The following is a 25139-nucleotide window of genomic DNA, read 5'->3' on the forward strand; positions in this document are numbered from 1 at the left end:
AGGGAAATCACAACACCCCTTTGGCAGGGACCGGCTGAGCTGGAGGTTGCACCAAGGCAGCCTGGCCTTGCCCTGGGGGACATGCCCTGCAAGCAGCCAGCATGGTCATGGCCAAGGCAGCCCCAGCTGGGCTGAGCTGGAGGCTTCCACACAGCCAGGAGGAGCAGCCATGCGCACAGCAGGTCCCACTCGCTCCAGGCGCTGCCCGCACCCCTCCAGGGCCCAGGAGGCCTGCCCACGTGCTGCCCCTAGGGCACCCAGCCAGAACACGCGCCTGCGTGTCAGGGATCCCCCTTCGCGTTCTGCGCGGGGCGGTGTGTCCTCGCCGAGGTGCCGTCTCCTTCCGGAATCCGGACCCGGGGCAGCCCGGAAGCGGACGCGGCGGAGGGGCCGCGTGCGTGCGCGCGCGCGCGAGGAGACGGATGATGGCGGCCCGGGGCTCTGGGAGGCGGGGAGCCGGGTCTGGAGGGGCCCGGGGGCCGGACCCGCAGGAGGAGCCGCCACCCCCGCTGCAGGCCGTGCTGGTCGCGGACAGCTTCAATCGCCGCTTCTTCCCCGTCTCCAAGGACCGGCCCCGGGTGAGAGAGACCGGCCGGGACCCCTTCCCGCCGCAGCCGGAGAGACCTGGGGCCGGCCGGGACCCCTCCCCCGCTGCCGGAGAAACCGGGGCCCTTCCCCTCCTTTCTCCCCGCCGGAGAAACTGGGACCCTTCCCCCGCCCCGCCCGAGAGACCGACTGGGACCTCCCCCCAGCTGGAGAGACCGGGCCCCTTCCCCTCTCCCGCCCCGCTGGAAGGGCAAATCGGCTGTTGCCCCTCCTAAGACCAGAGAAAAGGCAGGATCCCCCTTACCCTCCCGGGATCTAGCCCACATTTCAGCTCTGATTTCTCTTCCAACTCTGCTACCTCAGCCAGTTTGATCCTGTGGGAAAAACCCTCCCGAACCCCCTAAAAGCTGCAGAGGAAGGAGACCGCCCCCCGTGGAGAGCCCCAGGGGATCAGAGGGCAGGACTCGTGGGTTCCGTTCCTGGCGCTTTCCTTGCTTTGCTGTGGAACCTGGGCCAGGTCCCTTCTGCAATCCAAGCCTCAACTTCACTCTCTGTAAAATGGGGGGTAATTGTACTGATATACCCCGGAGGAAGGATAGGGAGTATTCCTAAAGCTCTTTGAGAACAATTTGAGAGATACTTGTTTGTGGTATTCTCTGGGAACAGCATGTGATGGGGGGGAGATACTGATTTGTTACATGCAAGTATAAAGCGCCCACTATTCTCCAATCTGGTTGTTTCTTAGGCCTTATCTACACTGGCAATTTACAGCACTGCAACTTTCTTGCTCGGGGGGGGTGTGTGAAAAAACACCCCCCCCCCACGAGCGCAGCAAGTTTCAGCGCTGTACAGCGCCAGTGTAGACAGAGGACCAGCACCGGGAGCTGTGCTCCCAGCTCTGGTAGCTATGCCCCTCATGAAGGTGGGGTTTTTTAGAACACTTTCTCCCAGTGCTGCGCTGTGGCCACACAAGCCACATTAAAGCGCTGCCATTGTAAATTAGTCCTTACATACCTTAGTTCAATAGAATATGTTTCCGGAACACTCATTCTGCATCTCTGATAGCAATCTAACTGGCTTTGCTAGAAGAACAAGAAATTGGTAGTTTACCAGCGAAGGACTAATTGCCACTGTGAGTTAATAAAATAGCTAAATAAAGAGATGTTGCATCATGTGCTGAAAGTGTCTGGGCTCATACAGAGTTCTGGAGAGGCCCTGCTATGCAAAGCATGCTATTACCATCTCCCATGTGATCCTCCTGGTGGAGTGACAGATCTTGGAGGTGAAAGCTGCCATGACATCTTCCAACAAGAAAATATTTGTTAGAGTCCCTTTGGAATCTATGGGAGACAATTTTAGTTGATTGAAGGTTTCAGAGTAGCAGCCGTGTGAGTCTGTATTCGCAAAAAGAAAAGGAGTACCGGTGGCACCTTAGAGACTAACAAATTTATTAGAGCATAAGCTTTCGTGAGCTACAGCTCACTTCATCGGATGCATCCGATGAAGTGAGCTGTAGCTCACGAAAGCTTATGCTCTAATAAATTTGTTAGTCTCTAAGGTGCCACCGGTACTCCTTTTCTTTTAGTTGATTGAAGTTTAGTTTATCAAAAAGAAGACTGAGAGGTGTCTTGATTACAGCATATAAGCACATTCATAGGGCTCTTGCATCTAGAGGAGAGAAGCAGAACAAGAACCAATGGCTGGAAGTTGAAGCTAGAGAAATAAAAATGAGAAATAAGGCACCCATTAACAGTGAGGGTGATAAACTATTGGAACAAACTGCCAAGGGAATTGGTGGCTTCTCCATCTCTTGATGTCTTAAAATCAAGACTGGATCCCTTTTTGGAGGAGATGCTTTAGCCATACACAAGTCATTGGGATCAATACAGGAGTGACTGGATGAAATTTATCTTGCTTTATATTTGGTGAATCTGTGAATTTCTTTTTAAATCCTTACCTAGGGATTTTAGTATATTAAGAAGCAAAGTACCCAAATACAGTAAGAAACTGCTTGAGAGGAAAGAAACCTGTAAAGCACACACTGATGTATAATATCCTGTAAGATCAGTTTATGATGAATGGAGGAGGCTTTCAAATGAGGCAATCTAACGGGAGTCCAGTGGTTAATGTGTCTGATGTCATGTTGTACCCCCTTTTTCCAGATCAATAAGCACACTTTTCAACTCTGAAAGAGAAAGGAGAGTGATGGGAGCGAAGGATTTCACTACATTAATTTCTGAACTGTTGAAAGGAGAGTGGGTGAAGAATGACAAACTCAGCTCTGAAACTATTTTAAATAGTCTTATTTGTATTTTACAGTAGCATGCTGAGGCCTCAGTTATAGCACAATTCCTATTGTGCTGAGTACTGTACAAATTTAAAACAAAATATTCCCTGCCCCAAAGCTCTTACAGTCTTAACTACGGACAAGACATGATAGGTTGGTAGAACACAATGGGGAGAAGGAGAAGACAAGGATGACAGTAATAGCTAATACATACAACATGTTCTAAGTGCACAATTTGGAAGGAATATTTTCAAATGCAGTAACAGCAGCTGTTTGTTTTCTTATCTTGTGCTGCCTCTCCTGTGTGTAAATGAAAGATAGTGCTTCATTTGAGGGAACTACATTGCCAATAAATGTTCCTGTAGCCCTCTTGCAGTCTAGACACTGGGGAATTATAGGTTTCAGAGTAGCAGCTGTGTTAGTCTGTATTCGCAAAAAGAAAAGGAGTACTTGTGGCACCTTAAAGACTAACAAATTTATTAGAGCATAAGCTTTCGTGAGTTACAGCTTCACTTCACTTCCACCAAATGCATCCGATGAAGTGAGCTGTAGCTCACGAAAGCTTATGCTCTAATAAATTTGTTAGTCTCTAAGGTGCCACAAGTACTCCTTTTCTTTTTGGGGAATTATAGTAAGTCATAAATAGGGGGAGTGTGTGAAGAGATTTTGACTCTACATAGTGTATACATACCAGCTATTTCTGTGGGAATGTTTTGTTTTTTTTCACCCCCACAATGAGGAAAAATAAACCAGAAATCCAAACTACCACAGTTATAACACTGGGGAATAGAGAGCATTATAGTTGTTTGTTTTGCATTTGCTAGGGATGATATAGGAACTGCAGCTGCCTTTCTCATGGGAGGGACAAATGCCTTTGTGGTAAATGGGGAAGAGGCTAAGCCACTGCCCAGAGCAGCAGCAATGTTTCCCATGAAATCATCAGCAAATGAAAGAAGAGAGTACTTTAACTGCCCAAATCTTAAGGCTCTGGTGCTATAGGAGACAGCAGTACCTCTGGAGTTGGGGTTGAACAGTTATCCTCTTTCATTTTAATCTCACTGTCAGAAAAAGATGCTTTTTGAAAATGATGGATACAAAACAATTGATAAGTGATCCCTCAGTTGTAAATTACCATCAAGAAAACAGCTGACTCTCCAGTTGATGGAATGTATTGACATTACCTGCATAAGTGTTGTGTGGTTTTTTTAAAAAAAAAAAAAAATGTTTTTTTTTTTTTTAAATTTTGTTCTGAAGACCATTGTTCCTGTGGCTTCATCTCTCATGTCTGGCATTTTTTTTCTAATGGTTAGAGCATGAGACAAGGAGTCATGACTGTATTACTCCAACACCGCTGAGTCTTCTTCCCTTCAGCTGGCTTGTCGCTGACATTGTTTGGTGTACAGTGTTGGTTCAGCTAACTCTGTCCTGTTTCCCTAGGTTCTCCTTCCTCTGGCAAACGTGGCCATGATTGACTACACCCTGGAGTTCCTAACTGCAACTGGAGTGGAAGAAACCTTTGTCTTCTGCTGCTGGAAGTCTGCTGAGATAAAGGAGCATTTACAGTAAGGAACACCTCACCTTCCTTTGAGGCTCACTGTAAAGGAATGTTTTCAAAGGATTTATATCACGGTGACCCCTTTGGCTAATGAAAGCTGGATGGTACTCTCATTATTGTCCCGAGGAGATAATTTGAGCAATGTCTCTTTAGCAGCTTCTGCTGGTCCTGGGAGCATACTTGCTGCATGTCCTTATTCACCAGCTGTTGCTAATAGCTGAGAATACAGCAAGGTAAATAACACGTGAAGAGAGAACATTTCTTCCATTGGAGAGCAGGATGTGGGTAGCAATGTAAGTGGGCTATATCTGTCTGAGGACTGCATACATGAAGGTCTTGACTGTCTTCTTTTTTCGTATTTAAAGGCAGAGCTTTCCTGGTTAGATATTTAATAACACTGTATAGCTGATGGTCCTTAAACTACTGGCTTTCACTGAGGAGTTATGGCCTTGCTCTGTAACTCTTTTAAGTGCACTTAGCAGGCTGGGGTCAACTCTCTGCTACACAATGTTCTTAGCTTCCGTAATCTGTAGGCTTGTGTGCTAAAGAGGAGTATACAGCTTCATCTCTTCCCTGTTTCAGCTGTTGCCTACAGGTTAAAACTCTTCTCTTTGATTTTGCATAAATGCTTGGTGTCTTTCCCCTTCTTTCACGAATCTCTACACAAGATCTTGCCCACGAGAAAGTCATTGTCCTCTAAGCTATCGTCTCAGAGCATTATCCTCTTTTGTCTGTGCTACAGAAATAACTATGCTTAAATGTGACAGTGGGCCAGCCATCATAACATGGTTGCTTCTTATATGTGTGGACAGACAACCCCTCACACTGGAGCACCATATTCTAGCCTAAGGTAGAAGATCATCCTTTTCATTCCTTCTGGCCTGTTTTCTTCCCCTCCAGTAAGTCCAAGTGGTGCCGCTGCACCTCTCCCAACAAGCTGCGCATTGTGACCTCAGACCTGTACCGCTCACTTGGTGATGTGCTAAGGGATGTCGATGTCAAGTCCCTAGTCCGCTCTGACTTCCTCCTCGTCTCTGGAGATGTGGTGTCCAACATCAATGTTTCCGCAGCTCTGGAGGAGCACAGGTGGGTGACTGGGGAGAAGACGCACCGGCCTGGCTTGTTCAAGCTTGTTGGTGTCACTTTTTCAGAGGCATTGTTTAAACTCTTCCTTTCCTGTTTAGGATGCGCCGTAAGCGGGACAAGAACGTGTCGGTGATGACGATGATTTTCAAAGAGTCCTCACCAGGTCACCGTGCTAGGTGCCAGGAGGATGACATCATCCTTGCTATGGACAGCACTACAAACCGTGTCCTGCACTACCAAAGAACCCAGGAACTGAAGCGCTTTCGCTTTCCCATGGTACGTGCAGAGTGTGGGCTGGCCGTGACTTGTGGAGTGTTCTCCATATTTCCAACCAGTTGAAGTGCATTCTTAGTATGTTGTCCTCAGCTGGTGCAGAGTTGTTCTGGATTGACTCCCACATGAGAAGCACTCAAGCTGTACTGTGTTCTCTTTCCAGAGCTTGTTCCAGAGCAATATCGAGACGGTTGAGGTGCGTCATGACTTGCTGGACTGCCATATTAGCATCTGCTCCCCACAGGTGAGTTGCTATAGTTCTGGAGGGCTGAAGTGTTCTGAGTAGCTGGTTTAGTGCTGCTCACATGCTAGAAGCACACTGCATTGTTACGGCATAGAGTGGATTCCAGAACCCCGTTCTTTGCTACTTTGCATGCATGGAGCATGTCACGGACACAGGAAGTATGATACTTTCTTGGGCTGGCCCAGCACTCAGCATCTGGTGTCTGTTGCTGAGGAAACAGGTCCAACAGGAAGCGCCTCTGTGTGTGTCCATGTCTGAGATGAATGGAGGAACTAGTCCAAGATTAAACAAGGTGAAAAGTAACTGATCTTGCTGAGCTTGTTACAGGCTGCAATAGCAGAGATGGCATCTCTGGGGGCAGGGGACCAAGTGAAGTGTAAGTTCTTCCTGGCTGGTACCTTGTTGGTGGTAATGTCCACGGCATTCCCTGCCATGTCCTAGATTCAGTTACTGTTCTTCCACTGTCAGGAGGAGAACTGATCTTCAGTCTTCCATGCTAAGCAAAATTACAAAGTTAGACTGGGCCAACCAGCTGGAATTAATATCCCACCCCTTCTGAAAGCCAGACTCCACTAATGTACACTATGGAAGGGGATATGGGAAGCCCCAGCACCTCCCATGGAAGAGATTGAGCCTTTCTCATGCCAGTAGGAGAAGGACAAGAGCAGTGTCTTCTTGTGTTTTATTTTGCTGAGCTCCCTGGGAGTGGCTGGTCGGGGTTAATAACTGGGCTGTCCTGGCAATGTCCTCTGAGTTTTGCCCTCACATTGTCTCCAGGTGGCCGAGTTGTTCACAGATAACTTTGATTATCAGACTCGGGATGACTTTGTGCGTGGCCTGCTGGTGAACGAGGAGGTAAGGAGGGGTATTGCGGGAGACCCACTTCTGTCTGACCCAAGAGGGGCCTTTGGCTTATCCCTTATCTCTTCAGTGGGTGGCTGGGACCTTTTTGTGTGCTGTCTGGGATGAGGTGTTTCCATGTCAGTGCAGCTGGTTGTGCGTGCTGGGCTGTAACATGTTCTAAGTTGTGATAGGCACTGGAGGTTCTTGGGGAGCTGGGAACAGTTCTCCGTTAAACTAGGAACTAGATCTCCTGCGATTCACAACAGCACCTGCTCTCAGCTCCTTGTATGCGGAAATATGAAGGCTTGGTCTTGTTAAATTAGAAACTGACACAGTCTTTACTGCTTCACCAACATGGTGCCATGTTTTACATTATGCTCTTCAGAGCAAGGACTGTCTCCTGAGTTTGACACCACCCATCACAGTGGGGCTGTGATCTTGTTTGGGGCCTTTGGACACTGCCATAATACAAATAACGATAACAAAACTTTATTGCACTTGACCTTTCATCTTTCCAGACTTACTGTTTGGTTGAATTTCAGCAATTATAGGGGATCTGAAAGTCCTGGCTAGAGATAGGCATCATGTCAGCAGATATGTGCTAGCTGCCTCCACGAAGCTCTGCGAATGCCCCTGGGTCTTGACTTGAAGACCACCCTTGTATTCCCATTCCACTGCCTCCCATATAGTTCTGCCAATGTCCCTCACCCCGACCTGAAGCATCCCCTTGTATACCAGTCCTGGCTAATCATATTGGTTCTGTAGTGGGTGTCTTTGGAAACAAATGAGCAGGCTTGTGCAAATGAGATGCCTTCCTAAAGCCACTGGGGTGATAGTGACTGTGACTTGTAATGCATTTGGGAGGCTGGAGTTTGGGAGTATTTGGGATGTGATTTAGGTCACTGGGGTCTTATTGTGTCATGGAAGCAATGCCCTTCGTGTCTGAGAAGGCTGGTTAGTGAATATGGTAGCAGAGGCGTCTTTATGGAAGCAAGAGTGCAAAGAAGAGGGGTGAGTTGTGGAGGGAAAGTGTGTGGGTGACATTTAACATGGCATAGAACCCTGCTCAGGTGCAGGGAGCCTTCCTCTGCAAAGAGTCTCTTGACACGCTTCTGTCTGTTTCCCAGGTCCTGGGGAACCAGATCCATATGCATGTGACAGCAGAGGAGTATGGTGCCCGTGTGTCCAACCTGCTGATGTACGAGGCTGTGTGTTCCGATATCATCCGGCGCTGGGTTTATCCTATGACTCCAGAGATGAACTTCGCCGATGATGAGACACAGAGCTATACCCATTCCAAGCACAACATCTACCAAGGGGCAGAGGTGAGCCTGGGCCACGGCAGCGTGCTGGACGAGAACGTCCTCATTGGGCAGGGGACGGTCATTGGCAGCAACTGCTCCATTACCAACAGTGTCGTCGGTCAAAACTGCAAAATAGGTGAGTGCCGTAAATGGGAGGTGTGGGAAGGAGAAGCCTGATGTTGTTTGGAATTATAGTGAATTCAGTTCTGATCGAAGGTACTTTTCATGGGAGGAGAGGAGTGGAGGCAATGGGTGAAATGGGATTATTAGGAAAACCAAAGTGGAAGGAGGGGAGTTGCAAGTAGTTAAGCTAGTATATATTGTACAGTTTTTGAGTGTTTAACTTTTAAAGAGGTCCAGGCCTTTGGGGTGGGAGCTAATGCCACAGCAGGGAGTATAGTGAGGAGTGCAAGCTAAGTGAGAGAGAGGGCACTTGGCACGCAGGAAAAAGAAGGAGGGGTCGTGTACGTATGTTAAGACAATAACTTACTGGGCTTGTCTCAGACCAATATTCTAGAGGTGAAAATCTCTGTGTTCCATGCTCATCCCCATGAACCTCCTAGTGCCCCAGCTTCATGGCCTCGAATACAGCTCCGCTGGTCTCATTTTCCCCCGGTTTGCTGAATTACTGTAAGCGGGAGGCCTTTTGGTACTGCAGCATTTGTTGAATCTCTACAGAAACCTTAATTCAGTTTGTCTTCCCTGGCTTAGCCTAAGGAGTGGCTGCTGAAATCTGAGGCTGGCTTTGCCGTGATGTCTAACCTTCACTGAGCCACAAGGGTACCCTCTAGTTCTGGAGCCAATGGGTTGGATACTCTCTGGTGCATTCAGCATTGGGAAAATGCTAGTGAAGCCCGGGGTGAGAGCTGTGATCTGCCCTGCTCAGCATCTTTGTGGTGGCGTTTAATAGGGGATGAAGTTATCCTGGATGGAGCATTCCTCTGGAATGGTGTCCACGTAGCAGACTGCGTGGAGATCTGTCAGTCTATTGTCTGTGATGAGGCTGAAGTGAAGGAGAAGGTCAAATTAAATCCTCACTGCGTTCTGACTTCCCAGGTGAGCTGCAAGATTCTCCACGTGCCCTTGTAGAGCTATTAGACTTGCTCATTGAATGTATGAAACTGAGAGAACCTGGCCAGCAGCTAGAATGAGGGGTGCTCCAGGCCGTTTTTTTCTGGTTGGGGCATAGGCTACTGCCCTCACCTTGTCCCTTCTGCAAGGAGTTTTGTTTTATTTAGCAGGCTACATGCCCAGGCACTGCTAATATTTCCAAATATGTTTCCATGTTAAGCAGTTCCAGGAGAGACTCTTTGAGTCAGCCCTCGGCTCCTGGGGATGGGGAATGAGAAGTGGCAGTGGAGGGAGCTGTGCTTCTGTTCCGTATAGAAATGTGTACGTCCTTTATTTTTAGGTGGTGGTGGGTCCTAACATCAGTCTCCCTGAGGGCACCGTGATCTCGCTGCACTCACCAGATGAGGAGGAGGAGGACGACGATGAGTTCAGTGATGATTCTGGAGTGAACAAGGAGGAGAACAAAGTGAAGCTGAAAGGTGCATGAGCTTTTGTTGAGCCCTTGGGTCCTGTCTTTTGTGGGGCTTCACCCTCTGGGACCAGCCTGTGGTCCAAATTTGCTGAAATGCAAAGCTGGTAGCAAAAGTCTTAAGTTAAACTTGGCATCTGTGCCCCTTGAGTGGGGAAAGAGGGATATCCAGTATACCAAGCTAATAGTCAAGTCAAATAACTGGTGACTACCTGCCTTCTCTAGCACTCAATCTCCTGTTTCATCATAAAGATCTGTGGATGCTTGTCTTGGGGTAGGAGCTCTCTACAGATGACAGGCTAAAGCTTGAACAGTTACTCAATTCAGGACAGATCTAAGACATCTGGCCCTCAATTCTCTTCCACTGCACCCCAGGGAATACCTGGATCTTAATCCTCCTCCCCCATGGGGATATTGGTTCTGTCAGTCCCTACTTGTGTAGGATTCAGTGCGAGAATCAGAGTGTCGAGCCAGTCAGGCCATGCTGCTGTAAGGCGAGATGAAAGAACAGCATGGTTGTCTTCTACAGGGCTAGGTTAATGAGAGCAGCACCCTGTATTCATGGATGGGAGACCCAGCCCTCCCCCTGTGGGTTAAGTATTTGGTACACAGCTTGGTGCAGGTCATTCTGACCCTCCCCTCACTCCCCCACTAGAGGCCAATCCATTTCAGGTTGATTGGCTGTCCCAGTGTGCTTCCTTCCTTCTAAACGCCATCTTCTTCTTTCAGGTTATAATAAAGCAGAAGTGGGGTCAGAGGGCAGAGGTTACCTCTGGAAAGCAGATGATGAGAATGAAGTGGATGAGGAAGAGCAGAGACAGAGTCTTTGGGGTGAGGAAAGGTTTGATGTAGACTGCTGGAAGTGGAAACGCATGTACACGATTTCAGCACATTGCTGAGTGGGACATTAATAACGGGCAGGGATCATCTTTTTGTTCTGTCTTAGTGCGGCACCTAGCACAGGCAGGTCCTGGTCCATCACCTGGGGATCCAAGTTGCTGTAGTAATACAAATAATAATTAGTATCTAAGGTCATCAAAGGTGATGTGTTGAACCAGGCTGAGGAAGTCTCCCCAAACAAAGTGGTGTGAAGTCCATTACTGAGATGTCAAAACTCAGATTAGACAAAACCCTGGAGAAGAGGGAGTGGGGGGAACAACCTTGGTTAGAAATCTGACACTCCAGCTGAATGGGGAAATCCCATCCCTCTTGGAGCCCTTGTTTCAGACTGCCTCCAGATGCAGACAGATGTCACTCTCCCAGTTCTGCTAAGGACATGTTTGGAAAACCTCCTTCCCAGCCATAAAGGCTAGATACATTTTATTGAAGAGAAAAAAAAAAAAAAAAAAAGGCAACTGAGATTCTGGAGCACAATTCCATAGCAGGGTGGATCTCGTGGCAAACAACAAAGTCCGTGGCGTCTCAGTTATAGGTGTGGGATTGGGTGCCATGAAGTCTCCCATTGAGCTCCATGTAGAGTACAGTGTATATGGATGCATTGCGTTGACCAAATGCTCCTCTTTGCTCTTTGAATGATGGTCGCAGATCTTGTCTCTTCTGCTCCAGCCTTTTGTCTCACAATAACAAACTTCAAACCTGTGTCTAAACGGTGAAGGGAGCCCATTACATTCCAGGCACCAAGCTGTTGCTCTCACCCCTCGGGGATGGCGGGGGGCATGGATGTTGATCATCATTTTCCACCAGAGCTGCTCAACTCAGAGGCTGTATCTGTTTTTCTGCAAGGTTCCAGCTCAAGTGAGAGTCCCATGCTGCTGGCATTGGTCACCTTGCAACGAGTGAGCCGTTTGGCTGGGAGGGATGCTTTTGCTTTAATCACTGACCCGTGCTGCCTGGTTCTAGGGACCTAGCAAAGCCCCGTCAAGTTAGTGGCAGGACCCACTCAGTGGTTATGGAGGTCTGGGTCTGTAAGTAGCAAATCCCATACAAGGAGAGCTTGTTCAAACCTGCCTGGATTCCAGCTTCGTCAGCTGGGGAATTACTGCAGCTCCTCTGCTTTCGGGGTTGCCCCTTAGAAGGCTGCGTTTCCCTGTGTTTATCAGGCCCCACCTTGAATCCAGAGGAAGAGAGCGAGACGGAGAGTGACCTGAGCCTGGGCTCTGAGCAGCCAGACAGTCGGACTGATTCTCCTCAGCTGGATGACATCAAAGGTGAGAGGGCTGGGCCTAGAGGGAATTCTGTGAGGGCTGGGGAAGGGCCCTAACCTTGTGGGTAGTAGGGTGAGCCCTGTGCTGTTGTAACTGTGTGCACTGAAAGTTCCTACCTTGCTCCATCTCACGCCTCCCTCTTCAGAGAGGCCCCCAATCTTCCTGGCCAGCGTTTCTCTTGTTCCTGCCATAGTTCTTTGATATTCTCTTCCGTGCCGTTGCCTGGTTAGTACATGCATAGGGGCCCAGGTGGGAAGGTTGAGAAGGACTTTCGCTGTTCCTGACCAAAGGCTGTTTGAGGCTGTCTTTGTCAGAGACTGTTCCCTTTCCATAGCAGCTTATTGTGGTAATTCTCCCCCTGCTGCACATCCAAGAAGCCACAAGATGTGTTAGTACTTGTCAACATGGGAAAGTTTTACTGGTATAGTTAAGCCAATGTAGTTACACTGGAATTATGCCCCATGTGGCACTCTTAGTTTGGTATGAGTGCTTTTTCAGTTTAGCCTATGTGACTTGGAAAGAATTTGTTGTTCTGGTATCAGTGGCTATTTTTCAGTTTAAGTGCATCTACTTAGGGAGTTATGCCAGTCTTGCTATATGAGTTTAAAGTCCCCCCTAGCTTATACCAGTATAACTTTCCACGTAGATGAGCCATTAGGTCATGGAATAGCCTGTCAAGGGAGTTGCAGAAGCCCTGTTGCCTGAGTCGTTTAAAACAGGTCTGCATGCAACCCTGGAGAACACGTGGTGCAGTAGGAGACGGTCCTGTACTGGTGCCTAGGGATGAAATTGGTGGGATCTGGCAAGTCTTTACTTTTACACGTGCTCTGCAGTTACTTACAGGTGGAATAACTGTGGACATGTGTTGGGTGATGGAGGAGAAATGAGGAGCTCTTTAGTAGGCTTGTCCCTGCTCCTGTCATGGGGCTGGTTTCTCTGTAGTGAGAGGTGCTGTTTGCTGGACTTCTCCCTCTCCTACCTAATGGCCTATTCTTGCGTTGTTTACAGTTTTCCAGAATGAGGTTCTGGGTACCTTGCAGAGGGGTGAAGAGGAGAACATCTCCTGTGATAATCTGGTCTTGGAAATCAACTCTCTCAAGTAAGTGCTCCACCTGGGACTGCAGTGTCTTTTGTCTAATGAGCATGATGCTAAGAGGTTTGAAAGGGAACCACGTGACTAGCCCATGTGGCGATCAGTATCCGGTTAGTTTCTCAGCAGTCGGGCTTAAGAGATAGTGATAACTGAAGATAGTGACATGAGGCGATGCAGAGAGTGCTCTCGCTCCATAACCTCCCCAGCTAGCTTTAGCTGTTGTTCCATGAGCTCTCGGGCTAGGGACTGAATATCCATTGGGTGCCTATGAAGGGAATGGGAGAACACCAGTCCTTTTAAAGCTAAGCCACACGTTCGTTTACCCAGGGTGTTGCTGCTCTCCATACATTGCAACGTTCAACCAGCAAGTCCAGAGCCAAGAATCTGTGTGTGGTGTGGCATTTCCAACTTATTTACGCAACAGCTCATGGGTTTTAGCCTTCGTGATATTCTGGTCTGCTCTTATTAGCATCTCCACTGCTAACGTGCTTAGGGTAACCTCAGCTTGTCCATGTTTTAGAATTCACCTTCCAGCCTCTGCTGTCACTGAGAATAATTAGGCAGAACAAACCCGTTGGGCCTCATTAAAGTCTTCTCTCTACTGGGAGCAGACTATAAACTAGAGACACAGACAAACCAATTGACTTTTTCCTGAGCACAGATGGCAGTGGACCTGGTTTGTCTCCCGGGTCTGTGTAGGGGTGATGAAAGTAATGCTTATCTCACATTGAAAGCTATCAATTGGTGAGGGTTGGAGCGCAGGGTCTAACTGGGTGTGTTCTATCTACCACTTCTCAAGTACAAGTCTGTTTCTCTTGTTTTCTCCATCATATTCCTGCATCATACCAGTAAATGTGAGTGTGCTGTCCCTGTCCAGGCAGCATGTTACCTTCTGAAACTTGGTCTTCAGGAATGTGGTCTTTCATGAGACCCATTGCAATGCAGGCATGTTTCTGACTGCATGTATACACTAAATATGTGTTGTTGTTTTTTTAAAAAAAAAACTTGGGCCCAGGGCTGGGAAGTTAAAATTGAATGGAATTCTTAGAAGTTCCTGTCCTGCAATAGAAGAAATGACTTCAGTGATTTGCCATGGCTGGAGGCAGGATGCCAGATTGCACAGACTTATGGTTGTAGAAGGTGTGTTAGTCTGACAACTCCTCTCCTTTCCCTTACAGATATGCCTATAACATTGGCCTGAAGGAGGTGATGCAGGTGCTCAGTAAGGTGGTCATGGAGTTCCCATTGCAGCAGCTGGACACAGAGATAGACCCCCAACACTACTGTGTAATTCTGATTCCTGTGAGTACACCTCCCCACTCCTTTCAGTTTGCATATATTTTCTGTTATTCTATGTGATATGGCGTTTTAGAGAGAGGAGTCCTGGTCCCTGCCCCTGAGTTAAATTAGACTAGTCTCAGGCAGTATTACAGGAACAATAGATGGGTGTTCCCCTTTGTGCTGAGCACCATATGTAAACATGAACCTTAGAAGAGGGCTGGGGATGGGATGGAGAGCTACGCATTTGGCAGTCTCTTGGTTTTTGCACTGGACACACCCTTCTAGTAAAGTGGCATTGGAGTGTGGGGTTCAGAAGTGGGATCTGAAGGAGCTGGGAGCTGCATGGCCTGCGGAAGCAGGGAGAACATTCCCGGTGTATGCAACAGCATGGCAGTAAGTGGGACAGGCACTTGTGGGAGAAGGACTCAATAGCGCACCGGGCTTCAGTTTGTGCCAGCAGGCAAGATACAGGTCAGTTCAGAATGGTACAATCTTGAAAGTGAAGACAAAGAGATAAAGAGCCTGGGAAGGTACATTTTGGTCAGACTGGAGGGACATGAGAGTCAAGAAAGCCAGAGAGCAGGAGGCTTCAGCAGCAGCTAAAAAACAGGGGAATGGAAAATTAAGACTTATTTATTCTTTCTTGGGACTTCTCTCCTGGTGCATAGGAGTGGGTTTGGGTCCTCCAGCCACCTGCTGGCTACAGGATCATTGAGCCTAGGGACTGGCCTGTTGAGAATTCAAGGAACTTGCTGGCTCATGAGCCTCTCTTGATTCTCCTAAAGCAGTAAAATTATCAACACTGTTAACTCCAGTTGACAAAGCTCAGCTGGGTGTCTGGCTTGGAAGAGACTTTTTTGTTTAAGTAGCATATGCTGCTTTCTGTCTCCTATGTGTGAGAACTGGAAATATTATCCCTTCCCTAGAGAATAGATCCAAAAGAGGCACAGTCCTATTGGTAAGTCACCAGGAGTACTACTTGCCTGCAGTACATACCTAATACTGGTAACTTTTCCAGTGTCTACTGCAGAGACAAAGGCAGGACCTGGCTGCCTCTGAGTAAGATGCAGAGCACTGCTCCACCCCTAGAAAGACCCTGGGTGTATGTGGCTGTGTAGAAGGGGCTGCCATGTTACCTGCTGACCCTCAGTGAGAGCTTGTCCCAGGACCTCTGGTCTCAGTTTGGAGGAGGTGGACAGGTTCCCGCTTTTTCTGCTGTGGCCTCTGATGCCAACTTGTGTGTGTTGGACTGAGTGACCCTTTAGTGCTTGCAATGATGCATGTATTAGAAGAAGCAAGTCTGGCTCCTAGTTCCAAAGGGTTGATTTGGATTGTCCTGCCTCTTGTGGGATATGGGGAGCAAAAATGGGCAGCTCCTGTGTTTTCTGTGGGTCAGTGTGATTGTGTGGGGTGGGGAGGGTGGGGGAAAAGACATTTCCCCAAATGGATTCAGACATGTGACTTAGTTCAGTTTTGGGAGATGCCTTCTGTTGGAAATGTGCAGCAGTTGAACAATCAGTTCATACTAATTCAGTTCTCCTTATAAGGTTTAATTGAAAATGCCCCATTCCTCGTGGCCAAAACGTACCCTAATGAAAGAGGAGTACTGGGGTGCACACTGGAGCAGATGCTAGACTCTCCTTGTATGTGAAAAGCAACACAACTGGAGAGTTGGATGCCTGAAGTCTGCTGCTGTTTGGGATCCTAGTTTGAATAAGATACTGCACCGTTCCATGCTGGATCCTGCAGTGAGCTGCTGGTCCAGCAAGTGAGAGACATGGAAGCGTCACTGCAGCATCCTGTCAGAGGAGCTGGTGGACGAGGATGGAGCTGAGCCCATGGTTTTTCCATTAGCTTTGCAATGAGGGAAAATGATCAGAAAACCATGATGATGATTGATTGTAGTACAATAGCGCCTTAAGTTGTAATGCTGCAACATCAGGACCACTCTACCCTTGTGCCCTATTACAAATATTGTCCTGTGAGCCAATCGTCATTGATATAATATTCAAATCATCCTACTTGTATTTCCCACACTATCTCCTCTCCTCCCCCCTGCTGGATGCTTGAAGTCACAAAGACCCAAACATGTTCCGTAGTAGTACCTTTGCCACCAGCAGAGGAGATGGAATGTGGCCACTCCAGAGCCATTCATTGTTGCCTTATGCCTTGGGAATTGCTGTGGGTTCTCTGCATTCACAGCCTTCGCAGGCTTGGAAACTTGCTCAGGGGTCCCCTGTGTGGCTGTCATGCTGCCTGGAGAGGCTCAGGAGTGAGAATACAAAGCCCAGGACAGACTGCTAAGAAGCAGGGCACAAACCCCAAACTGGTTGTGAGTTCAAAATACTTCGATTTCACCAAGTAACTATTGTAAACTCCTCAGGCACTATACGGCCTTAACATGGAGTCTCAGACAGTCCCCTTGGGCATTCCAATCTATCTTGCCATCCAGGCAAGATTGACTCTGTGTTAGGTGGTCACTTTACACCAAAAATTACAAAATATTCAGGTTACTCCCAATCCTAAAGGACCAATCACTACCACAGGTCAATTTGCACTTTTAGATCTCTGACCAAAGACAATACTTGTAGCCAATCCTGTAATAAACTAACTAAAGGTTTATTAACTAGGAAAAATAAATGAGTCTTATTTACAAGATTAAAGCAGGTAATCATCCACACACGAGTTAGTCAGTTTTCAAAAGATAATAGCAACTTCTATAGTAAGCAGACTCTCTATATCCTTTAGGGCAGGGGTTCTCAACCTTTCTCTTTCAGAGCTCCTCCCCCCCCTCCCCCCATGCAACCATGCTATAAAAACTCCATGGCCCGGCTGTAACACGGCAACTGTTTTTCTGTATGTAAAAGCCACGGCCAGTGTTAGGGGGTAGCAAGCAGGGCAGGTGCCTAGGGCCCCATGCCAAAGGGAGCACCGCAAACCTAAGTTACTCCAGCTTTGGCTTCAGTCCCGGGTGGTGGGGCTCGGTGCCCAGGACGCAGTCCTGTGTGATGGGGCTTTGGCTTTCTGCCCTGGGCTCTATCAAGTCTAATGTTGGCCATGCTTGGCAGACCCCTTGAAACCTGCTCGTGGACCCCCAGGAGGCTCCGGACCCCTGTTGAGAGCCACTGCTTTAGGGAAAGAAAAGGAGTACTTGTGGCACCTTAGAGACTAACAAATTTATTAGAGCATAAGCTTTCTAATAAATTTGTTAGTCTCTAAGGTGCCACAAGTACTCCTTTTCTTTTTGCAAATACAGACTAACACGGCTGCTACTCTGAAAACTGCTTTAGGGCTAATCCTGGCAAAAGAGCTGGGGATTCCTTGCATATGCTTAGAAATCCTTGCCCCTCAGAGTTCAAGCAGGAAAGGAATAATACATTTGGCTCAGCGGGCATTTTTATTCCCTTCCCCCAGCATTCACGCTGTGATGGGATGAGGGATTGGGCACTTACCCTTTTCAGGGCTGTGAGGGAAAGTCTTTGTTTCACAATGGCCCATTTGGATTCAGTAGTCCTTCCTGATAGGCAGGAGACAACGCCTTCTGTAGGAATCCAGCATTTTGCATTAGGTGAAGTTTTTTTCCTGTTTGGTAAGTTACGTAGTTTCAGAACAAACATTTTACAGTTATAAAACAAACACTTAAGTATTACCTTGTAGCATGGGATATAGAGGTTAGAAGTGAGATTAATACATGTGGCAACATACAAGCATTTCATAAAGTCTAAACACTCTACACATTGATATAAATTCAATACCTGTCTTAACAATCCTACACACAGGTGAGCCAGACTGATTTCCTGCTCTGTATTTGTCAGTGTTCAGTGAGGCCTAAAGGGCCTTGGCATGAACTGGCACCTGGTCTGCCAGTGTCACAGTGACATTGAAGAGGTCAGAGCTTTCCAGCTGGCAAAGGTGCTTCCTCCCAGGAGTTGATGGGAGAAGTGAGTATTGATTAGCCAGGAATATGGCTGAGGGAGGTCTTTGCCCAAAGCTCCTGAGAAATCCATATTGCTGCTGTGTCAGTGGGCTGACCCATTCATTCTCGGAGGAAGCGGCTATCCCTGGAGCATGGTAAAAGAGTGCATGTAGCTCCATGGGCATGCAGGGGAACTTAGCCATTGGTTTCTCTCTTTTTAAATTAACCCTTTTAAAATGAAACAGAACTCACTGACTTAAACATCCTGCTTCCCACAGCATGTTAATGGGAGCTGCACACCCTGGCTCATCACGCTATCAATCAGGCAACTTCTTGTTCAGTTGTTATCTTATTCTAGTGCTATAAATCAGTGGTTCTCAACAAGGGGTCTGTGAGCTGGTTTCAGGGGGCTGCGGGGCCCTGCAGCTGAAGCCTGTGCCCTGATCCCTGGCTGAAACTGGGAGTGGAGCCATGGAGAGCCCCAGTTCCCCCTCTGGGGCTGAAGCCAGAGCTGTGGGGCTGGAGCCCGAAGCTGTGGCACAACTATGGGACTGAAGCCCTGAGGGCCCGCTCCACCCGCCAGGTGGCTGAAGTCTGGAGCTCCCCTGCCTGCCACTGAGCCCTGGAGTTTTTATAGCATGTCGGGGGGGGGGGGGGGGCTCGGAAGGAAAAAGCTTGAGAACCCCTGCTGTAAAAGATCTTGTGGTTTGGGATCAGGATGCGCACCTCCTGCATTGCCCTGGAGTTTTCTTCCCCAAGCCCAGACCCCCATTAGGCAGCATCCGCTTTCTTGTTTCTCAGCTAGAAATGCAGCACAAAATCACTAAGCCAAAGGTTTAATGAAAAATAAACCTTGGGGAAGGATCAGTCAGTAATGTGACAGCTTCCTGCTTCTCATCTCTCCTCCCCTTTACCTGTTACAGATTCTAGTAGCTGCTGCAGTGTCCTAAGAAGCTTCCAGACAAACACAAGCAAATGGAGGCTGAGCCTTTGGGAACATCTCTTATTGTGCATTTATTCTGGAGGCAGCCCATTTTGCTGTGTCTGCCTGGGCTCAGCTAAAGGGGATGGACAGTGCAGGGTACAGTTACTAAGGCTATGTCTACACTAGTACTTTCATTGGTAAAACTTTTGTCACTCAGAAGTGTGAAAAAACACCACCTTGACTGACATAAGTTACACTGACAGATGTGCCAGTGTGGATAGAGCTGTGTCTCCTGCCGACATAGCACTGCCGCTCGTTGATTTAACGATGCCAACGAGGGAGCTCTCTCCCATCAGCACAGAGCAGCTACCCAGGAGACCGTACAGCGGCGCTGCTGTAAGGTCTCTAGCGTAGACATAGCTTAAGTCTTTGCTCTGTTTTAATAGTTACTCCTTTTCAGTTAGACCTTCTCTAGCTGCTCTGCGGAGTGATCATGTCCTAGTCTCAGTGATGTACCTTTGTTCGCCATTGTCTGCTGTGAAGTGACATCCTTTGAGTTCCCTGCTCTCATGAACTCATTTGTGATACCTAGCACTCTATCCGTAGCTCCTAAAGCACTTCAGCAAGATAGTTACACGTCATCTTCATGATACAGACAGGAAAACACAGACACACAAGTGGCCTTGTCGCCTCATAGTCCTGTGCTATAACCCCAGCTGCCCCCTTCACTCAGCTCTTCGGGAAGGTGTTGTGTATGTAATTAGGTGGTCTGAATGATGGGCGAGTGGCTTTCTACAGTGCTTTGCTTCCCCAGACCAGCCTTTTCCCACTGGGGAACTGCATTGAACATGCACATTATCTGTATTTAAAGGTCTTACAATCCAAGAGCCTTTGTTCTTTACTCTAATTCCTCCTGCAGCTGTTGAAGAACTGGTCCCCGGTGTTTAAGAACTACATAAAGCGGGCATCAGATCACTTGGATGCCTTATCTGCCATTGAGGAGTTCTTCCTGGAACATGATGGCCTCCACACATCCATAGCCAAAGTAAGTTCCTCACTGCAGCAACGACTTCTTCGTCCACTAGCTCAGTGGTGAATTGTGGTTTGTCAGTGCCATCAGCTTGTCATCTATCAGGAAAGGAAAGCTAGTGTGTCTGTTGGGAAGGGTGGGTGAAAGAACATCTGTGAACATGATTAAAATCTCTCCTCTGCATTTGCCCAGGCCTCTGAGCCCTGCTATAGAGGAATATTGGTTGACATGAAATCTGGAGCTGCTATTTAGCAGTATCTAACCCAGAGGGACCCCTTCCATGGTGCTGTAGTGGAGGAGAGGCCAGTTTCACACTCTGAAGGCACCCAAACCCACCACCTTGGATCCAAAAACGAGGGGGTATAAAATGGCTTTTGTCACGCTTAAAGATGGGAGATAGGCAAGGCTGGAAAGAGGGTAGGATTTCCTATTCAGGCTGAACTGGGTGGAAATCAATGAACAAAATGAAAGTGGTGTGTGGCTGATCTGCTTTTCCACTGTAGGTTTCAGTCCTGGAAAGTGTTAAACGCACGTCTGACACACACACACACACACACACGCTCCCCCTGTGTTAATGGATTATTTCTGCCATCTAAAATTGCATCTAAACTCCCCAATTAGAAATCTTTCCATGAATAGTTCCTCTGCAAGTGCCTGCACAGCATTATGCCCATCACTTCCAGAAGAGAGCTGTCCTGCAAACTCGCCTACACCTTGGTTCCCCAATAAGGAGGAATTTTATCTCATGGTACCAGTGCCTCTGCCTAATGGCATGAGCACTTAGCCTGGACTGATGCCAAAAGCCTTCAGCTCAGTAAGCCAACATGTCCTTGAATGACAGAGATTGTTTGGCATGTATCCATTGTTCTAGCCTGGCTTTCCCTGGTGGTCAGGAGTTGAAGTGACACTTCATTACTGGAGCTGGCACATGTAGCCCAGCTTCTGTCAGTCCTCTGCTGTGAGGAGACTGACTGCAAAGTGTCTCATCAGGCTGCGCACAGAGGGGTGATGAGGCCCCCCAAGCAAGAGTGCATTAGCATCCTCCCCTCATTATGGTGTCCAGCAAGAGCTTGATTCTACAAATGTTTAATTGCATTTGACGCCCACTATAAGGCACCGTTTAGCAAAGGCCGTGTGGGGTTGAGTTGCAGATGTGATGACCAGAGTTAGGACTGGCTGGTTAGGACAACCAGAGTTAGTGCTCTTCCCTACTGCAGCTGCAAGAATTATGCACATCTGGATCTGTGGACACAAGGGGTTCCTGAAAGATCCCTTTCGGTGCTGCTTGTTAGTGTACTTTACCAAGGAGCGGGAGATGACTTTGTGGAGCCCTCTTGGGGTCCTTTGTTGCTTTCAATTCCTAAATACCCCTCCCTGCATCCTTGGAGTTGAAAGCCATGAAGGGAGCTGTGATTTGGACCTTGGGTGCATCAGAGCTACCTCACCTCAATGGCTCAGCAGGGAAAGTGTCGGTATTGGGGACAATAAAAGCACAATGATATACACCCTGTTCTCGCCCACTGAGGCTTGTGGTGGGCGTCCCAGATTGTCATACACAGCCTTTGGCTATTAAGTGAACCAGTCCCAGAAGAACTGTCTGTTCTGTTGCCCCATTTATGGTTTTCTGGTTGGTCCAGGTGCTGATGACCTTTTATCAGCTGGAAATCCTGGCAGAGGAGATGATTCTCTTCTGGTTTTCTCAGCGGGATGCATCTGATAAGGGCAGGCAGCTTCGTAAAAACCAGCAGGTAAGTCCGAGTCCTGGAGGGGTTCACTAGCAGCTGCAGTCGGCCTTGGGGCGGGGGTGGTTCTGGTAAAGCTGGGTTCTCAGCGGGGCAGGTAATAAAACACACAATGCATTGGCTTACGGCCGCTCAGCTTGGCTTTCTGCCATGTTCTTCTGCGATAACCAGTGTTCTGGTTGGGGTGAAGGATGAGGTACTGGGAGAGGGAGATGTTTACTGACAGGTGTTTGAGAAACTGCCGGGATCTCCCTATGCTCTGAGTAATGAAGAAGCCTCTCTAAGCTAGGCAACTGCTTGAAATGGGCTTCACGGAAATGAACTATCACTCCTTACATGTTACCTCTGAGGCTACTGTACCTGGCTCTCTCTCCTCATCCATTTGTGTGGTTCGCTGAGCACTGGCTCTACTGAGCGTCTTGGTATCAGAATAGCCCTTTTATAACTGGCTTGTGCTGCAACAAGCATAAACCTGCTCTCCATCAGTAGGAACTCTGTACCCGGATGTGGCCAAGCCCGCAACAGTACAGAAAGAAAACCCTCTTTGAGGAAAAAAACAGATCTGCTTAGTTTAGAGCCCACATGAAGTCAACTCCCTTTACAAAAACCTGTCCGTGCCTAGAGCTGCTTGTTTAAACAGGGTTCAGAAGGCAAAATGAGCAAAGTACATACCCGTACAGCAGCCTGTCAGGGAGTAGGTTTCTCCTAGCAGCAGCTTTCCTTGCACGGCCCCTCCTATGGGCTTGTTGAAAATTAGGCGGAGCTGTCATGCCTCCTTCTCATGAGCTCTTGATGGAACAACTCTGGGTCCAAACTTCCTTTCTCCCAAGCAGACTTTGTCTCTTTTTGTTAGGGTTTTGGGGGTACCTTGGCCATGAGGAGGCCTCCTTCGGGGATTCCAAAGAGTCTGTACTGCCCCCACCACCTGGATTTAAGTGTCCATTTTTATGTCTGTTTTCCCTGTCCCTCGGCCCCTCATCTAATGTGGAGGTGGTCAAATGTCAAGAAACTGCTGTTGTCTCATTAAAGTAGGTGTTTTCAGGGGTTTATTTTTCCTCACTACATTTCATTGTTCCTGCAGCTTCAAAAGTTTATCCAGTGGCTGAAGGAGGCGGAAGAAGAGTCATCGGAGGGCGACCAAGACTGACCTGGCAGCCTGCCATGAGAAGAGGCACTCCTGCTGCCCTTAGAGGAGGAGGGAGGGATCTCTTACTGGCCAGGCTTTGCCTGGCAAGATGGGCAGAGCAAGAGCAATGCCAGTGCAGGGTGCGTAGGTGTGGGACCTGAAATTGAAGTGACTGACAATCCCATCGTTAATTGTTGTGTATTCCCAGCTCCCAAAATGGCATCTTATGTGGGATAGTCATAGCACAGCATGAGACCCACAAGGGAAAAGCAGGACAGTAATGTCCAAGATCCTGCTGTGGCCTGTCTGTGATGCTATCTATTAAGCTATCCATTGGGAGCCACTCACTCCTAATGTAGAGGTGACTGGCAAATACGTACAAATTCCATGTAAATCTAACTCTTGGGGTTTGAACCATTTCTGGTTTGTGTAAATGTGGTCATATGGTCTGGTTATTGGGAGTTACTGATGTTCCTGGAGCTGTAAAGAGGCCAATGGACAATTCATTTCCACTCACTCGTGGAGAGCCCCTTCTGAAGGGACACTGGCAAGGCTGGTGGACGACATGGCTTAGTGATCTAAGCACAGGGCTGGGCCTCAGGAACTCCTTTGGCAGGGGAAGGCACGGTTGTCAGAGGAAGCCCAAGTCATTTGGCGGCCGGGAATGAAAAAAGGCACTTGTGCTGTCTTTCGAGGAGGGAGAACCTCTTACCATCAGGCACACCTGGCTAGTTAAAATCTTGGGTCTGACATGGACTTGCACTGTGATCATAGCAAAACCATGTTACCTTTCTGCATCTGTTTCCCTTTCTGTAAAGTGGGGCTAATACTCATTCTCCTACCTCACGGAGGGCTAGCTAATAACAGAAACACACTTAGTGAATAAAGTACTGTATAGAGGATTATGCCCCAGATATGACCTACCTTCTCTGTCACCCTAGTTGCTGGCTCTTTGGGTGAGGTTTTATTTTAACTTGTAAAAGGGAACAGATGCCTGACACTTGTTAAGGCCCCTGGTTCAGGGATTTGCATGGTTCTGAGCGCGCAAGCTGTGACACCAGACGTTCTCTCATCCTGCTTCCCATGCTAGTGACAGACACACTAGCTCAAACCAGGTGTTTTATTTATTTATTTTTTAAAAGCTAGCTTTGCTTTTCTCCTTTCGGGGACAAAACTATGGATCAGCAACTGCAGGATAATGCATGGGTATGCAGCAGGAGTGAATGTGTCCTTTCCATCCATCCCTCTACTGCACCCTCCTCCATGCAGGTAATAGAGCCCCCGGGAACAGCATTCTTGTATATGTCATTGTGCCACTTCCCGCCCCTGTTCTCCCCCAAGAATGGAGCAGATCAGCTGACCCTTAATAGGTAGGTCATATGTTAAGCATGCTGACCATGCCACTGTCCTTTTAGGAGGGATATGGAATAAATTCTATGAGGGGACTACATTGAAGCTGCCCACTCAGGATTTTTTTGGCCACTGGATGATGCCACATATTCTAAATGAGGGGACATTGATCTGTGGGGGAGGGGGTCAGAAAATGCTGCCTCTTAAAGATGGATGTTGGGAAGAGGGCAAACTTGAGCACTCACAGGGTCAGTTGCCAGGACTGTGCATGAAGGCCCTCGGCTTCTGGCATCACGGAACCCAGTCTTGTAAATGTTGGGGAAAATAGCTGATATTTGAACTTTCTATATCTGCCAATATTTAATGCAGGGAGTGATTAAAAACATCCTGGTGTAAACAATGATCTCTCCCCTCTGTTTGACTTTGAACAAATGTCTCTGATCATGGCACAAGCCTGAGCAGGGCTCATACGTAGTCTAATGAAAAGACTTGTGTAATAGCTGACATAGCTACTTTATTTCTCAACAGGATCCAAGTATGCATATAATATGCAGATATGAAATCAGCCCAATATGAAATTGAGATAATTGTTCAACCTTGTCCAGCAATACCACCATCTAAGATAGGAGCTGGAGAACAGTTTACCTGATTGAAACTCCTGCACTTCAGTTTTCTACTATCCAAGAGAGGCTCCCTTTTATTCAGAATTAAGTTACAAAGATGCATCTTAAACCTCAACGAAACAATGCTGAGAGTTACAAAGTGTATACAACACTATACCCTCCTGATATTGTGCGATTTTGAGGGGCAGAGGGTGGCAACAAAGCCCTTTT

The 25139-nt window shown here is 47.9% G+C and overlaps 1 protein-coding gene across 2 annotated transcripts; it reads left to right on the forward strand.

Annotated features, from left to right (window-relative positions):
* The first annotated feature begins 329 nt into the window (after positions 1–329).
* On the forward strand, positions 330–24709 carry EIF2B5 (eukaryotic translation initiation factor 2B subunit epsilon). 2 transcript variants are annotated; one of them, XM_043492540.1, is made up of 17 exons: positions 993–1915; positions 2142–3231; positions 3466–4395; positions 5289–5474; positions 5573–5750; positions 5911–5991; positions 6769–6846; positions 7962–8274; positions 9049–9194; positions 9550–9688; positions 10408–10509; positions 11739–11846; positions 12852–12942; positions 14115–14238; positions 19978–20103; positions 21726–21836; positions 22912–24709. In XM_043492540.1, exons 3-17 carry the CDS (start codon positions 4298–4300, stop codon positions 22975–22977), a joined length of 1947 nt encoding a protein of 648 aa, XP_043348475.1. In that variant the 5' UTR covers positions 993–1915; positions 2142–3231; positions 3466–4297; the 3' UTR covers positions 22978–24709. The 2 variants fall into 2 exon arrangements, with proteins under 2 accessions (XP_038271523.1, XP_043348475.1); XM_038415595.2 differs by lacking the exons at positions 993–1915; positions 2142–3231 and adding an exon at positions 330–578 and having other exon boundaries at positions 4271–4395.
* The last annotated feature ends 430 nt before the right edge of the window (positions 24710–25139 follow it).

The sequence above is a fragment of the Dermochelys coriacea genome, chromosome 9, assembly GCF_009764565.3.
Source record: "Dermochelys coriacea isolate rDerCor1 chromosome 9, rDerCor1.pri.v4, whole genome shotgun sequence".
Lineage (NCBI taxonomy): Eukaryota > Metazoa > Chordata > Testudines > Dermochelyidae > Dermochelys > Dermochelys coriacea.